Source organism: Eucalyptus grandis, chromosome 5 (assembly GCF_016545825.1).
Source record: "Eucalyptus grandis isolate ANBG69807.140 chromosome 5, ASM1654582v1, whole genome shotgun sequence".
Taxonomy (NCBI): Eukaryota; Viridiplantae; Streptophyta; class Magnoliopsida; order Myrtales; family Myrtaceae; genus Eucalyptus; species Eucalyptus grandis.
In genome coordinates, this window is record NC_052616.1 from 62,209,550 (window position 1) to 62,227,508 (window position 17,959).

The 17,959-nt window shown below is 40.1% G+C and overlaps 1 protein-coding gene and 1 pseudogene across 3 annotated transcripts; both read right to left on the reverse strand.

Annotated features, from left to right (window-relative positions):
* Positions 1 to 808: 808 nt before the first annotated feature.
* LOC104429804 (ELMO domain-containing protein 2-like) lies at positions 809 to 13,778 on the reverse strand. Of its 3 annotated transcripts, XM_039312566.1 has the most exons (5): positions 13,732 to 13,778; positions 13,208 to 13,301; positions 1,538 to 1,641; positions 1,202 to 1,270; positions 809 to 1,001 (listed from the first exon to the last, which is right to left on the reverse strand). In XM_039312566.1, exons 1-5 carry the CDS (start codon positions 13,771 to 13,773, stop codon positions 828 to 830), a joined length of 483 nt encoding a protein of 160 aa, XP_039168500.1. In that variant the 5' UTR covers positions 13,774 to 13,778; the 3' UTR covers positions 809 to 827. The 3 variants fall into 3 exon arrangements, with proteins under 3 accessions (XP_039168500.1, XP_010040914.2, XP_039168501.1); XM_010042612.3 differs by lacking the exons at positions 13,208 to 13,301; positions 13,732 to 13,778 and adding an exon at positions 2,351 to 2,902 and having other exon boundaries at positions 813 to 1,001; positions 1,538 to 1,658; XM_039312567.1 differs by lacking the exons at positions 13,208 to 13,301; positions 13,732 to 13,778 and adding an exon at positions 2,351 to 2,896 and having other exon boundaries at positions 813 to 1,001.
* A 2,303-nt stretch (positions 13,779 to 16,081) lies between these two features.
* Positions 16,082 to 17,564, reverse strand: LOC104445819 (annotated as a pseudogene).
* Positions 17,565 to 17,959: the final 395 nt, after the last annotated feature.

Genomic DNA, 17,959 nt, shown 5'->3' on the forward strand with positions numbered 1-17,959 from the left:
AACTGAATAAAATTTATATTCCTACAATAATAATAATAATAATAAAAACAGGAATGCCCCTGGTGAAGTCGGCCTTTCCATTGTCGTGTGAAGCCGATCCCACCGTGGCAAGGCTAGTCATCGGACCTCGTCTTTGGCCGGTCGTCGGCCATTGCCAAACCCAACGATTTGCTAGAGGAAGAAGAAAAGAAAAAAAATAAAAAGAAAAATAATTAACTGGCATTATCAAATGGATTTTTGTTCTTTTGTTGTTTTGGGAATAGAAATAGTAAAGAATTGGCTAGTTATTTCGACTAGACAGAGAGGACCAAGTCAAAGTGAAGATAAAAAGTTATATTCATTCGAAAGAAGTCTTTTTTTTTTTTTAATTATAAGATAATGGTAAATTCACGCTTTATATTTCGGTTTCGATCATCATATTTGTGCACTCATTAGAAGCAATTGAAGGTGTCATTGTCAGTCTTTCTTCTAATTCAATCTTCATTACCTCATCATCAAGATTATAGATACCCTATTGCCCTTGATTTCGTTACAGTAACTTATAGAAATCGCTTTGCTTCTAATAAACAGTGAAATTGTAGGACACTGAGAGCGAAAAGAAAAGAACTATAGGACATTGACTGTCAGTCGGGACTTGTTCATCCGGCGAGGAGGTCATCGAATATCAAATGCTAGTATCAAAGTGTAGGCATATGGATACAGTGTGTAACAAGGATAACAGTCATATGGATACAGACCACTGGAGCCAATTTAATCGAGTAACGTCAACTGGGAGCAAATTTAAAATAATTTCACGATCTGTTAATTAATTTATCTATTTCTTATGTTTAGGAGTCTAATTCTGTAAAATGTAGGCATACAAGAGTTCGTTCCACACATCTGGCAGTCCGGTCAGTTGATGGATTATGACCTTGCCAGCCCATGTCTTTCCATTGCTCCGATATTAAGGCCGTCAAAACAACATTGGGAAAGGCAACATAACACAATGATCTAAGAGATTCCTGCCAATGAGAAATTTTGGTGAGTTTCGCTCACATAAGTAGATTCTATTTCAGAAAATGATTATACAGAGAATTACTGCAGGGGAATTTTAGAACCACAAGGACTAATGCTGATGCATGTACACCTCCTCTTAAGAGGCCAAAAAATGAGGTCCAATCACTTGGAGCCAGAAGAAAAATGAGGTAGCACGAAGGAGTACCCGATGATCCGGGCGTGTCTCATCGAATGGTACTTGCAAACGTTCTTGAAGTCTTTGAAGCCGTTGCACCTGGTAAGAATAGGCATTTTGAGAGTTAAAAGGGCAGGGCACAAATAGTTGGGCAAAAGGCACTTAAAAATGCAACCTCTCCACAATCCCTAAAACATATCTTTTTGCATGTGGTCCTGGAAACAACAACATCAAATAGCTTTATAAGAGATTCTCAAATAAATAATAAGCACTTACCATATTGATACTTCACGCAGCACCAGATTAGAAGAGTAAGACTAAGTAGTAAACACATGAGGACCCCAACTAGCTAATCTAATCATCTACCTGAAGAGGACTGTAAGGATAGTCAACATATTTGTCATTACGTCTGTTGGTGGAGCGGTTGAAGAGTCCTCCAATCCAGGATCTTGGTCCAACCATAGCATTAGTTACAACAGCCATGAATCTATAAATAAGTTGAAACTTGAGCGTTACTTTTGAAAGAACCATGCGTACTAGCAAAAGTAGCCTGCTCTTTGGAAATTGTAATACATGAGTATTCAAAGTCAGTTTGTAGACTAGGTATAGGATAGTGGTGAGGAATGGTGCTCATATATCATTTAACCTGAGGGTTCCTTAAAGATAAACATGAGCACCTCCAAAAAGGACATGATGAACGAAGTGATTATCTCAAAAAGAAATTGAGAAGAATGAAGTTGTGACACCACATGAGCTGGTTTAACTATTTCATCCCACAAACAAATGAAACCCACAAGCCATCAAAATGCTCCCAATTTGTTAACCTCTCAAGTACTCTGCTGCATCATCTCCTCATAGAATGAATGCAGCAACATGAGTTGAGGAGACAGATCCCTTCTAACAATAGAAGTCTACTAATCAAGCATTTGATGAAGGCAAGAAAGGACCCGTGCTAAACTGAAAAGCACATAGTGCCAATTCAAGGATCATCAAAACGGAGATATTAAAAGGAAAAAAAGGGCTGATGTGGTCGATAGTTTCTCAGATATATCAGAAGCAAGCAAAACTTGCAAATTCAAAGTTTAGAGAGCAGTCAAGAGAAGAACGTAGTCGATCCAGCTACAGCCAGTATGTAAATATAATAGCACAGATGGAATGTTGCCAGGAAAGTTTACTCACTAAAACATTGAGCTAACTGTGATTTTGCGTAATGTGACCATTCCAACTCTTCATTGTCCCCTTTCTGTCTCCAGTAAATTTCATCCTCATCAACTTACGTTTGTGTTTTGGAAGCAACTTTAGTATCTAAATAATGCAGGACAAAAGAGACAGAGATAAACCCCTCACTGCGTGAACATTTGTTAGTCCATCCCATGCAACAGGCATAGAATACTCAAAAGTGAAGGAAAATAACATTTCCTACATTGGGAATAGAATGTGACCACGGTCTCTCAAGATTAGCAATTAGGATGACTCTGAAACAACAGACATAAGTCTATTTAACAGTCAGATGCTGAACGGGGACAAAACATAAAAAGAGGGAAATCAAAATGCAGGATACACGTAGAATAGATGAAGCTCCACCATCAGCTACGCAGAATCCAACAATTATAGCTGGTGCACATTTTGAGACGCTAGTATCAGAACCAGAGGATTCAATGTAAGTAACAAGACCATGCGAGATGGAAATGGGTAGGGGATTACTTGGCGGGGAGATGAGCAAGATGGAATGCATTGTCTATGCCTCCTTAATCTCATCAGGGGCCCAAATCAAACATGGGCATTTTTTTTTCTCCCCCCACCGAAAGCAAAAGGCTAATGAAGAACAAAGATGGTTACGAAGTCTTGGGTCATTCAACTTCCCATCATCATCATCATATCTCTCACTCTCTCTCTCAAAGGTCAACAGCTATAACTGTGGAAAACACTAGGCATATTTCAATTAGAGAAGCACAATGCAAAAAGAAGCTTTTTAGCAGGTAACGCATCAACAAGCGCAATCAAAGGGTCTTTTTGCATACCTTTTGCGTAACAAATAATCCCCATAATCTAATCGAAAAGCTAAAAACAAATATTTTAAGGCGGTACAGAAAGAGACGGGCAATACCCATAAACTTTCATACTCATGCAAGACAAGAACAATATCCCCCAGCCCCATCCCACCGCGTGCACGAAAAAGCCAGAGAGATCCAAAATGTACCTGCTATGGCGCGTGAGAGGACATGACGAGAAGGAAATGGTGAGTCCAATGCAGGAAGAAGAAGAAGAAGAAGAAGAAGAAGAAGAAGAAGGGTCAGGAGGAGAGGAAGAGAAGTTCGGATAGTGATTGTGGTGGAGATATCAATGATCGAAAGAGCGCTTTGTATTTTTCTTGTGTGACACTACTTTCACGTGGTCATCAAAGAAGCAATCCAGTGTCACCCTATCGACATGTGAAGCTGAATATGTAGCTACATCCTCATGTGTTTGTCATGTAATTTGGTTGAGAAGACTACTCAAAGATATTCTTATGGAGCAGAAGAAAGCAGCTGGGATTTTTGTTGATAATGTTTTTGCTATTGCATTGGTGAAAAATCCAGTTTTTCATGAACGAAACAAACATATCGATGTTTGATATCACTTCATCCGAGAACAAGTTAAAGAGAATGAGGTTGAAGTGTTGCATGTGAAGACAAGAGATCAAGTGGCAGACAATTTTACCAAACCTCTCAAGATCGATGCTTTCCAAAAGTTCAAGAGCCTGCTTAGAATGATTGATGAAAGAGAATTTGGTTTAAGGAGGAGTGTTAGAAATTAAACCAAATTCATCTGTATAGATAACTATTCAGTACCGGCATTTAAAAAAAGTCATAATTGCATGGTTATCTTTAATGAGCCTGTTCGTCTTTATCTATAATGAGTCTATTCTTATTTTTAGGTATAATGATTGTTTTTATAGATAATGTGAGATATGGGGATTGTTTTGTTAGTTTTTTGATTTTATCTAGAATGCTAACTTTTTCTACTAGGAAGAGTAAAGGTCATGTAACAAGTCTATGAATAGGGGAGTCTTGTAATTGTTTTTTTGTTGAAGTGAAATAAATCTATAGGCCTATTTATCTTTTTCTCTTCCTTGTGTGAATTGTGAGCGTTTCACCTTCAAATTACTTTCATTAGGGGGAAGGGGCGTGAGTTGAGTTCACTTTTGTGAGAATAGTAATTAGGGTTTTTAGTAGGGTAATATAAAAATAAAATATATATATATATATATATATATATATATATCTGGTCTAGGAAATAAAAGTGCATGAGTTCACATTCGAAATTAGGAATCGGACTAATATTTGCCGGTTTCAAGTGATAATCTATCACCTGTTTAGTACTTATCAAGCCGAAGGCTCTCCGGTTGATTATAGAGAAATGCTTGGGCCTTTTGACCATCTTAAAATAGGTTTCAGCTATCCATTGTTCCCATGAGGCTAATCTTTGTGTGATTGAATTACAAAAGCCCATGGATTAGGGTCCCTCCTGAAAGTGCTAGTATGAACACTTAGAGGGGGGGTGAATATGTGTAAAAACAGATTCTGCAAAATGCATTGAAAACCTGTACTTTTCACCTGGGTCTGAATAACAATAGACTTTTGAAACTGAGTCTGAAGAGCAGTAGATTTTGAGCGAGATCAAACTTTAGCAGTTAAATAGAACTATGAACAAAATATGAGATTTAGAGAAGAGAATAAGAACACAGAGTTTATAGTAGTTCGGCTTAATCTAAACTTACGTCCACTTTCCCATGCTAACAGCCTTCTTGGTTGGATTCCACTATGCAATCAATAAGAGATTACAACTTTGAGTACAAACACTTAGTAGTAGATTACACTATCTCACTAAGTCACTCTTTTGGTATTTCTCTCACGATCACAAATGTTTAAGCTCACCAAAGACAAGTGTATGAACAAAAATCGCTCGGACTTTGGAATTATAAATTTTACGACCCGTCTCTTACTTGCTCATCGGTCCATCATCTCCTTAAATACTCATCCACTTCCAAACTAACCGTTGGATAGTATCTTGAGGATCGTCTTTCAATATACCCATTGGACAGATTTATATTTAGAAGATTTGATAGCCGTTGTGTAACAAAAGTAAAATTCCAAATTGACTCTAATCGCCCAAACAAACAAAATCTTGGTTTCTATAAGTAGAGTTTCTTCGTATAGAAAATTCTTGTCTTCAATATCCAATTGTCAATCAATTAGATCGAGTCAATCAAATCAATCTTGATGTGGAATCCAAACCAGATCACTAGCCATTATATGATTGGGGCTTGTGTTACGTTTTGTTGAATCTGAATGTAAAGTTTGAGTGCAATATACTTTACAATCTGAGTCTGAGTACAATAGATTTTACAATCTGAATCTGAACATTTTCTGCTTATGAACAAATTTAACTTTAAGGTCTGGATATAATCTGAATAAGTTCAATTTCAGCATAGAGTTTGTCTTATAGTTCTTCATTCACGTTCAGTCTAAAATTTGTTAAAGTTGGTAGACTTCTGATGTAGAACAGACTTTGACACTAAAGTCTGACAGTCTTCAAACTTTGACACTAAAGTCTGGAAATCTTCAGAATATACTTTGGACATATGTTATGTTCAGTCTTTTGGTTCTTCCAAGTATAGATTTTGATAATATCATTTACATGTTCTATCATCCGCATGGTCTATTACTTAACCATTAAACACATTAGTAGCTTTTGATTTATTTTGTCATATTCAAAACATCATAAGGGATTTCCCTAACACCTCCCTCCTAATTGGCTTTTCAAACCCCTCGACCACTTTGGGATTCGCTTAATTTAGATGCTAAATCGATGTTGTTCTCCTCTTTTACCAGTTAAATGAAAATTAGTTTGTTTCGAACAAAAAACAAATTGCGAATGCTTCTATTGCAATCAAATCTATGGAATCCACCTCGAATCAAAGGTTAAGGGACTATGACAATCCTTTCGGATGTTCTCTGGCTCTCTCTATGACATCATGAATTTTCGATCCCATCTCGATAAAATAAAATGGGCTTTTTATCGACGCGCCTATGGTCTTTTTTCTCTAAGCTGATTACTCATAAGTTAACTAACCTATTGAGTGAAACTGTTAAGGGATATAATTGCGATAAAATCCCAAAAAGCTACCCGGTAGGTTGGATTGTACTAAAATCGCGTCCAGTTGATTCTAACCACGAAATTGAATTCGATTTCGGGAATCGAACGTTCAAACATGTCACAATTTATTTTTAGGATCTTGTCTCATCTTTTGAAGAAATTCCGTCGGGCCGGGAATTTTTACGGAAAATTAATTTTGGCAAATGGGAAAGATGGAAGAAATTCATATGGGCACCTTAGTTGGCAATTTTGGCTACCTATTTAAATTAGTTTGTGGAGGAAATTGTGGAAATTCGTATGGGCAGCCTCCTCAACAAATTTGGCCATCAAATTGGAGTTATTTGTGGAGAATTGAGAAGAAAATAGCTGGAAATTAGTATGTTGCTGAAGGGTGGGTCTTTTGGCATCCCAAAAGGCTTATTTTGGGTGAGGAAATGGTGGAAAATCACCATTGGTTGCTACCTTGACTTATGGTGGCTGAAGACTTTGTGCAATTGTGATCATCACATAGATATTTCACCTTGGAAGCTCATTGACTACTTGCTTAACTTGCATGGCCCCTTGTCCCCCTTGGTTCCCTTTCTCCTCCCCTCTCTTCTTCATTTGGACGTGCGCATCCCCCCTTTGGGCAGAACAGCTTCTACTTGTTCTTCCTTTCTTATCCTTTTGCACTTCATCTTATTCATTTTTTCATTTCCTCTCTGTGTTGCTGCTGTCGCACAACTCCATAGCAGCCCTGCAAGCCACAAAAGCCACCGTCTTGCCCCTGTCGTCCCCACGCCGTGTCCAGCTCAATCAAGCCCCACGATCAGCCCCCTCAGAAACAGAACCGGTTTTTCCAACTCAAGCCGTGAGGCTTGTTGGATGTTTTTAGCCCCTTCCGACCCTCTATTGGAGTTGTCATAGACACGGGATCTCACTGCCGTCGAGCCGCCATCGCTGTGAACCCATTTCCTCGCTAATCCGGTGAGTTAATTTTATAATCCTTGATTAGGTTGTTAATTACACTTAGGGTTAGATTAGTGTTAATTAGCTTAGTTAACTTAGTATTAAGTGAGATTAGCCTTAAGATGGATTAATGTTGAAATAGCTTAGTTAGATTATCCTTAAGATGGATTAGTGTTGAAATAGCTTAGTTAAATTAGCCTTAAGATGGATTAGTATTAATCTAATTGGTTGGATTAGTACTAATGAGGTGGTTTAGTTTGATTTAGTGAATTTCTCCCCGGATCAGTTCGCTAGACTCTCGCCGTTTGTTATTTACGTGGATGGAAATATGTTGCGATTTTGAGATTGCTTCATTCTTGAGAAATTTTTAGACATTTTCAGTTATGACATATATTTTATTCAAGATTTTAGATATTTAAAAGAATGCGATTGCAGTTTCGTCATTTGCAAAACAGAATCTCGGATTATATTAGAAACAGTGACCTTTTGTTGTTCAAAAGATTTTTATCAACTCTTAGGGTTCGATTTTCGAAATAGTTTCTTCATAAAAGTTGGTCATTACATCTTGTAGTTTGACATAGTCAATTTTTAGATCAAATGGATAATTTTTAGACCTTGGACCAAACTGGTTTTGGAAAAATAGACTTTATGGAAACGGACACAATTTTTGTAACGGTTTGGACAATTTACTGTTCTTAATCTAGAAAGATCTATGTTAAGATCTCTTGCAAAAATGGAATAAGAGGGTCAGCTACCCCATCCAATTTATGTTTTCATAAAAAATGTTCGTTTAGATGTCTTTTATTACATATTCAAATTCGAGAATTTTCTGAGTTTGTTTGATTATATTTCTAGAATTAAACTTGGAGACGCGCGAATGGCCCTGTTTCTACCAGTTAGGACCGGTAGTGTTTTTGTGATTGTTCTTGATGTTGTACTTGTTAGACAATGCATATTTGGTGATGTGGTTAACTTTTAGCATGCTTAGAACTTATACTTGATAATATGTGAAATTAAATGCTTGATAATGGTTGGAAATTATTATTACAAAAATATGATTTTATGGTATTTGATTAGAAAAATACTGGGTGTTGGGTTTTGACGCCAAAAATTATTTTAGGTACTATATAAAATCGTGGGATTTTGAAATAAGATAATATCATGTTTTATTGTTCGATTTGACTGTGTGACCACGCACAATTATTTTACCAGGTATTTTTAATACGAAGAAAATTGGCTAAGTCCATTATTTGAAATGGAAGTATTTGAGTGCAAAGTACGATGTTTTTGGCCGAGCATGGATGTGCGTGTGGTCACCACGTGAAATGCCGTCTAGGCAAAGGATGCTACAAAATGCCGTTCGTGAATAGATTTCGGAACGAAGCTCCTCAGTGAAATGCCGTTTAGGTAGATGACGCTAGACGTTACCGTTTGCGGAATCCAGAATGAAGCTCCTCAGTGGAGTGCCGTGGCCGTTGCGTCGTAAATAACTGGGACATGCATGAGTGATTGAGATAGCTGCGCTTGATTATGAGACAAAATTGTGTGACACGAAATGGGACATGTCATAACGGTTTGGCTTTATAATTGGGACCCCTGTGATTAATTGAAAGATGAATTGATGTGTTCCAATTATGAAATACGTGTACTGTATTTATATGATGTATGAGTTATACTAATATGCAGGGAGGTGTCGAGACGAGGTAAATCCTATATGGTGCATGTTTAGGCCGTCTCTGGGTGAATTTTCGTCCTAATCGGGATTTAAGGTTTTGACTCGCTGAGATTTTTATCTCAGCCAGTTGTGGTTTAAATATTTTCAAATCTTTAAATGGAGAACTCGGAGCCCAAATTGGAGGGTCTAGAGTGTAGGTTGTCGGGTTGTTTTTGTTTGGGACAAACTGATGTTTATAAATCGTAGATTTGGCTTGATTGTATACAAAGTGTGTTTTATGAAAAAAAAAAAAAAAATGTAGCATGTGTTTTCACCATCCTATGTGTTTGATTGTTGTCTGGGGTTTATGAGTTCGCTTCCGCATGTTTATAAAACAAAAGGGTTGGCAACGCGTCTTGGGACATTGCAAATTTTAGTCGACTGCCGAGGGATGTGCGCGTGCCCGGGGTTTGGGGCATGACACCCTCTGCAAAGATAGTGCAATATGTTCCTGACATGCTATGGAATGGGCGGTGTCGTGACCTAAATTTCGAGTGCACTATCTAGAGTTTAGGTTAATGGACTACTAAGTCTTAAACTTAGCTCGAGCTCTCCCAAGTCTATATCAATTCGCGACTTAGATTCAAGTTTTTAGCATGCAAATGAATTTTATCTAGAAGTTGCCGTTAATCAGTTTATGGTAGGTTAATTATACACCTAAGTAAAATAATTTGAGAATTATTTTACTCCTACGAACCAGAAACTTTGGGTTAGGGACTTGGTTATACCAGACTTCTCTAATACCTTTTTGGTACCATTCTTTTTATTTTCAAAAATGTTTTTGCATGCAACGTTAATTTATTTCAACCTAAACTACTATTATATGATGGGGTGATCACATGGATGCTCAACCATTATTAAACATTGAATAAAATAAATTGCACCAAAGGAATTCAACACACTAAAGCAAGTAATTCTTTTTTGGGTTTTCTTGAAATTTGAACTTTATCATTAAACATGCACATTAACTACATGACCTAATTTTACTAATAGGCTATTTCTAATTAAATGAACACACAAACTAATTGACATGCACCTAATATTTTTGTATTTTTTTATTAAAATTCATAATAATAATAAAAAAACTAATTAAATTGTCTAAAAAGATAATTTTCTAATATGTTTAGGGGTTAATTTTACTTAAACCATATCCTATCTTAGAAAACTATTTATTTATTTTTTTAAATGAGATTATTAAAATATGCAAGCATTATCTAAGACCCTATCTAAAAAAAAAAAAAATTAGGTCAAATCCTAATCTATTCCAAAAATTGCCTAAACATGCAATCTAAAAATGCAATCTTAATTTACAAAACCAACATATTCCAATGCAAGATTTGATTTTTTTTATTTTTTGATTTTTTAGTATTTTTCTAAGACAAGCAATTATCGGATAAACATTATATCTAAACCAATCAAGACATTCTTTAAATGAATGATTAAAATAATTGAAAAAATAATCCATTGTCTCACAGATTAAATTAACGATTATTTTAACCCTTTATCACAACATGTAAGAAAATTCAAAATAATTAAAAATTTAATTTGAAGTCTCACGGGTCAAATTAATAATTATAATGATTTAATAATCAAAACACTATCAAAGTACCCAAAAATAATTATAATTAAAAAATGATCCAACGTCTCACGAATCAAATATTATAGTAATTTTGGGCAAAACCCTACAGTTAATGCCTAAAATATTCATAAAATGAACATCGACATCCAATATTCCAATTTGAGCAATAATAAATAAACTTGATAAAAAGACAAAAAAAAATAAGATATAAAATATACTACCTTGACTTTTTTTTAATAAAAAAAAGGCTGGTGCGCGGGATTTGCGACCGACGATATGCACCGGGGTCAGGCTATGGCGCAGGAGCTGGGCAGCGGGAGCAGCAATGGCAGCGACTCTCGGAGCTCCGGCGAAGGCTGGGTGGCGGAGGTGTGGCGACCAGCAAGGGACAGACAGGAAGACGCGCGGGCAGGGACGCGGGCCGTCGGGAGCAGCTAGTGATTGCAGGGGCCGAGTATCAAGAGGAGGTGCAGGCGCGGTGGCAGCAGCAGGGGCGCTGCAGGTTTGAGCGGAGGTGCGGTGACGGGTAACTGCGGGGACCAGCGGGGGGGTGCGGGGCGGCGACGGACAGCCAAGATGCAGTAGAAGTCACGAAACGCATTGGGCCTGGATCGGCAATCGCCTGGGCCAAGCCTAACCCATCGTTGAAGCAATAGCTGCAAAATCTGTGCAACCGAGGACTTGGGCGTATATTCGCCGAGAGAGAAAGGAGATGAAAGTGAGATTTTGATGGAGAATGGGCATGAGTCTCCAAGGAGCACTGGAGCAGGGAGAATTTGACTTTGAAGACTTAGCGTGTAACGGAATGTTCATTTCTCCAAGTGCGGGTCTCCTTCACGATTTCTCCTACATGCCTAGAACGTCCGCTCTCTATTCACTGCTCTTCTCAGAAATGTGGCCTTGTATTTTCAATTGCATGGCCCTCTCTTTGTGGTGTCCCAAGTGTGGACTTGTGCATGAATTCTCGCAGAGAACAAAAAAAAAAAAAAAAAATGTTTGTGGGATGTTGATGTAGAAAAGGCGTGAAAGCCCACGACGACCGGGAAATTGAGCCTGGACAGAAAGCGAAAACACGAAAATAAATAAATGAATAATTTAAATAGCGAAATGGAATTTCACTCAATCAAACTAGCTTGTCGTCAATATCCACAAAGCGAGATGAACGTAGGACGTCAAGAGGACTGCCAACACGATAAACCAATTGGAGAATTCTCGAGATAGTGGACCTCCCATGTCTAGGGTGTGTACCTACTTTTTTATAGCAAAAAGCATCCCACGTATCATTGGAATGTCTGGATCCGTGGAGACGATTTGATTCTCGGGGAATTGCTGAGTTTTGGCTTTGATTTATCACCGAAAATTGATTGTGAATCTCTCTAATTTATTTCTAAGTTGGCGCTCAGAATCTTTTGGTTTCATTTTTTGCTTCTACTCATATTGCCTTGAACGTGTCCACATTCGCTCATCTCCATTCATAATTCCTGGGCCGACTTCATTATTTCCTCTTTTTTTCCTTGCGGATATGGCCCGGTGGTCGTTTATAGCGCTGGAACGATCCCATCATTTTCTCTCACTATTCTATAACCAGCTCATTAGTCTCCTTTTATAAATTCCAGCAACCCACACTTTCCACAAATGCCTTGATTTCTTTCCTCCATTTTGTCTCTCAATTGCCGCGCTTTCTTTTTCCTTCAGCCGATAGCTCATCATTTATCCCACGTATTCCTCCATTAGCTGACCCAAATTGCGACCCCTAAGCATCCAACCGATTTTTTTGAATTTCCTATCCTTCTTCGCGTGTGCAATTTATCAGTCCCCTTCCTCATATCATGGGTGAGATTCATGGTCCCTCATTGGGCTGAATTGGGATTTTTGCTAATCCATATAACATCAACCGAAGGTATTCCCTTGACAGCATGATGATGTTAACTTAAATGAAAATTATTGGATGTGGACACCATCAAGTCAAACATATCCATCACTAGACCAATGCAAATGTAATAAACAATGCTCTTAAACCTATATATTATGCAATTTAATTATAATATTTTTGTTTAGGGGTTAGAATTAATCCCTAATTTTTTTTTATGAATAAATGGCTGGGTCGCCAAAGTTTAGATGTCAACAGACGGTTATCGTCGTTGTCATCATTATTAAATTGCATGTAAGCAACATCAATGTGAAATGGTCTAATTTTGATAATTCAAACTTCATAGCTATGTTGTCTAGCAATTGTGCGGGTAAAGCAAAATGCTCTAGATACTAAAATTAGCTCATCAAAATGCTCCCAATTTGTTAACCTCTCAAGTACTCTGCTGCGTCATCTCCTCATAGAATGAATGCAGCAACATGAGTTAAGGAGACAGATCCCTTCTAACAATAGAAGTCTACTAATCAAGCATTTGATGAAGGCAAGAAAGGACTCGTGCTAAACTGAAAAGTACCTAGTGCCAATTTAAGGATCATCAAAACGGGGATATTAAAAGGAAAAAAAGGGCTGATGTGGTCGATAGTTTCTCAGATATATCAGAAGCAAGCAAAACTTACATATTCAAAGTTTAGAGAGCAGTCAATGAGAAGAACGTAATCGATCCAGCTTCAGCCAGTATGTAAATATAATAGCACAGATGGAATGTTGCCAGGAAAGTTTACTCACTAAAACATTGAGCTAACTGTGATTTTGCGTAATGTGACCATTCCAACTCTTCATTGTCCCCTTTCTGTCTCCAGTAAATTTCATCCTCATCAACCTACGTTTGTGTTTTGGAAGCAACTTTAGTATCTAAATAATGCAGGACAAAAGAGACAGAGATAAACCCCTCACTGCGTGAACATTTGTTAGTCCATCCCATGCAACAGGCATAGAATACTCAAAAGTGAAGGAAAATAACATTTCCTAAATTGAGAATAAAATGTGACCACGGTCTCTCAAGATTAGCAATTAGGATGACTTCGAAACAACAGACATAAGTCTATTTAACAGTCAGATGTTGAACAGGGACAAAACATAAAAAGAGGGAAATCAAAATGCAGGACACACGTAGAATAGATGAAGCTCCACCACCTGCTACGTAGAATCCAACAATTATAGCTGGTGCACATTTTGAGACGTTAGTATTAGAACCAGAGGATTCAATGTAGTAATAAGACCATGCGAGATGGAAATGGGTAGGGGATTACTCGGCGGGGAGATGAGCAAGATGGAATGCATTGTCTATGCATCCTTAATCTCCTCAGGGGCCCAAATCAAACATGGGCATTTTTTTTCTCCCCCCACTCTTTTTAAACCGAAAGCAAAAGGCTAATGAAGAACAAAGATGGTTACGAAGTCTTGGGTCACCAATGATTGCACCCCTGCTATGCTTTGCTTCCACAATTCAACTTCCCATCATCATCATCATATCTCTCACTCTCTCTCTCAAAGGTCAACAGCTATAACTGTGGAAAACACTAGGCATATTTCAATTAGAGAAGCACAATGCAAAAAGAAGCTTTTCAGCAGGGAACGCATCAACAAGCGAAATTAAATGGTCTTTTTGCATACCTTTTGCGTAACAAATAATCCCCATAATCTAATCGAAAAGCTAAAAACAAATATTTTAAGGCAGTATAGAAAGAGACGGGCAATACTCGAAAACTTTCATACTCGTGCAAGACAAGAACAATATCCCCCAGCCCCACGCCACCGTGCGCACGAAAAAGCCAGAGAGATCCAAAAAGTACCTGCTATGGTGTGTGAGAGGACATGACGAGAAGGAAATCGTGGGGCCAATGCAAGTAGGGGTGTGCAAAATACCCGGGATCTGCCCGGACCGCCCGGAACCGGCGGTTCTTGAGGCAACCGGTCCGGTTCCCCGGTTCCAATTTTTGGGAACCGGTGGGAACGGTCCGGTTCCCGGTTCCATGGGCGGATCCACCCGCCCGCCCACCCGAACCGGACCGGTTCCCTTTAATATTAAAAAAAAAAATTACTAAAACAAACCTAGGTCTTTCTCTGTCTCTTCCACTTCTCTTCGCGGCTGCCTCTCTATCTCTCTCTCTTCCTCGTTTCTCTCGCTATTTCGATTCCTCCTCGGTGACTCCGTGCGTCCGCCTCTCCGCACGAGCCGCGAAGCTGTTGTAGCCCAGTCGTTCACCACCCTCCTGCCGGCGCCACTTCGATCTCATACCCGCGCGCCCACCGACCTGCGACAACTCTGCACCTCCGCCGTCGTCGTCCTGCCAGATCCGCCTTCCCCCTGACGTGCAGCACCGCAACCGCCGCTCGTTTCTTCACGCCGGTGACCGCGACTCCAGCAACCCACGAGACCCATCCGCGACCAACGCTCGGCGCCCCGAGCTCATCTCGCCCCGACGCCATCGCCGTTCAGCCTCCCCGCCAGATCCGCCTTCCCCCCGACGTGCAGCACCGCAACCGCCGCTCGTTTCTTCACGCCGGTGGCCGCGACTCCCAGCAACCCACGAGACCCATCCGCGACCAACGCTCGCGTCCCCTCGCTCACAGCTGCGCTAATCTCGCTCGACGACTACAGATCTGAGCTCATCTCAGCCCTGACACCGTCGCCGTTCAGCCTCCTTGCCAGATCCGCCTTCCCCCCGACGTGCAGCACCGCAACCGCCGTCGCCGTTCAGCCTCCCTGCGACCCGTGATCCAGTTCAGCGACCCGCGACCCAGCTCCGCTGCTGCCTCTCGCCCAAGCGACCCTTCTGCGATCCCGAAGAACCAGCGCCCGTCAAGATCGGTTCCATGGATCCACCCGGAACCGGACCGGACCGGCGGTCTAGTTCTCGGGTGGATCCATGCGACAAACTGGTGGATCCCGGTTCCAATTTTTCGGAACCGGTACTTAGCGGGCGGTTCCCAGTTCTAGGTCGGGAACCGCCCGCCCGGACCATGCACACCCCTAAATGCAAGGAGGGGGAGGAGTACCTGCTATGGCGTGTGAGAGGACATGACGAGAAGGAAATGGTGGGGCGGAGGAGGAGGAGGAGGAGGAGGAGGATAGTGATTATGGTGGAGATATCAATTTAATTCTAATATTTTTGTTTAGGGGTTAGAATTAATCCCTAATTTTTTATGAATAAATGATTAGGTCGCTAAAATTTAGGAGTCAACGGGCGGTTATCGTCGTCGTCGTCATTATTAAATTGCATGTAAGCAACATCAATGTGAAATGGTCTAATTAAATGCTCTAGATACTAAAATTAGCTCATTAAATTGATTTGAGGAGTTGATGCGGCAAATTTAATTGGACGCTTGAATGTGAAACGCATGTATCAGTTTATTGCAAATTATCATCTAGATCCATATTATGAACCGGTCTTGCCTCTAGCATTGTGAGCATTCCTTACAAAATCGTTTAGTAAGTCCACACATTTTGAGACTTATGGCTAATAAAGTTTGGAATTGCCACACTGAAATTACGCATTTGTATCTTTGTACTAAAATCAATTAACGATAAGATGTAAAAGTTAGAGGTTCGAAGCTAGAAAAGGATCACACTCCAATCGATTCAAACGACAGCCACTTGCTTCAACTGCTAGATATGCTTATCTGAATGGGCAACTTAATCATGCCATTCTCGCATGCTCGTACATCACTAAATCCTTACTGAAATTAGAGAAGCCTTATTTAATATTGATCTTTAACTTACCGCAAGCTATAAGAACTAGAGCTTGAATTGGCAAGTATTGATAATCGATCATGAAGGGTAGACCTCAATAAGAGATCGCAAGCCAAGTACAGGGGTGATCTTGTAGTCCCCAAAGCCAGCAGCGACGAAGAGCTTAGCCCATTCTGCTTCATTCCTCTCCCTCCCCGACGCGAGGGTCATCATCAACATGTCATAGAAGAGCTGGGTTTCGACCATCTCTTTGTCGCTCTTCGTGTTGTCCATCACCATTTCAATTATAATTACCTTCTTTTTCTTGCCCTCGCCTTTGCCTAAGGCCTCCCTGCATCGCTTCAGTACCTTCACAGCGTCTTCATCGCTCCAATCATGGAGTATCCACTGCATATAACTTAAATCATCTATCAGTCTGTCATTTTGTCCATATATTGTTCACATGTGATTTCGTAGATTTCCTATGTAAGTCGAACGTTAGGACGGCTTGTGTTTGCAACATGTAAACTAATCCTTTACATGAAAAATGTGGGGCTATTCTCGATAAGATTAGATTGAAGGAGGTGAAGTAGCTGAATCTTAATTTTTTGATTAACTTGTACCTTCAATATTATTGCATCTGCAGGTGGTATGGCCTCAAACATGTCCCCAGGAACACATCTCACGTTCTCGCTAACTTCTAAATTAGCCACCACATGCGGAAGATCAAATATTGTGCATTCCATGTGCGGAAAGGAGTTCGCGATGGCCTTGGCCATCGTCCCAGTTCCTCCGCCTACATCGACCAACGAGGTTATTCCCTCGAACACCCCTTTGTGCTCGTTAACCACCATGCTAGCCACCAATCGAGCATCGCTAGCCATGCCATCGTTGAATAAGCGATCAAACCCCGGCTCTTGACCAGCATACCTCCAAAACGACATCCCTTGCACCATTTCGAATGGCGTCGGGTCGGCGTGGTTGTGGAACCACGCGCTCAAGCCATGCCATGGGTTTATCAGAATAGGGTCGAGCACGGACAGTGCGAACGGCGCAACATTGGAGGGATTGTCCGTAAGGAGGAGCTTGACACGCGATTGAGTACGTAGGCACCTTGACCGTCCGGCGCAAGCTTCTTCTGTTCGAAGAATCCGGAGTGGACGAGGATGCGCATGAGGCGGTCGACGCAGTGAGCTCTGGAGGGGTGAATTTGAAGTGCAGAGACCAAGGCGTCGAGGGTCATAGGTTGGCCATGGTGGTGGATGGTGTCGGGAATGCCTAACTGAATGGTACATTTCAAGCACATGGAATTGATGAAATTGAAGATGTGGTTCCATATGTGAGCTTGAGCCAGTAGCTGCTGGCTTCCCATCTCTCCATTCACCATATCCATGGTGCAAAGTTATTATCTCTCAACTCTATATTGCAATTTCTTGCTTATGAACTTCGAGAATATAAGAACGGTGCCTATTTATAATGGTTTGGAAAGTGGGTATAAAGCATCCTACTGGGCATACCTTCCGTCGGCCAAATAATTGACACATGTTCACATGATACACGTTGATACAGATGGTTCCCATAACATTAAAATAGCTTAGGTTCATTTGATTTTCCCTCGCTTTTATACCTTGTATAATTAATCATTTCTTGTGGTCGAGAGAGTAAGGGAAAGGTCATATTTACCTCTGATGGCCAAACCTATGAAAACATTGCGGTCATTCGGAAGGGAGATTTAGGATGTTGAATTATTAAATCGAGAACTAAACTGAACCAAGATTTGGCCCATCTAATCCTAGACTCACCCG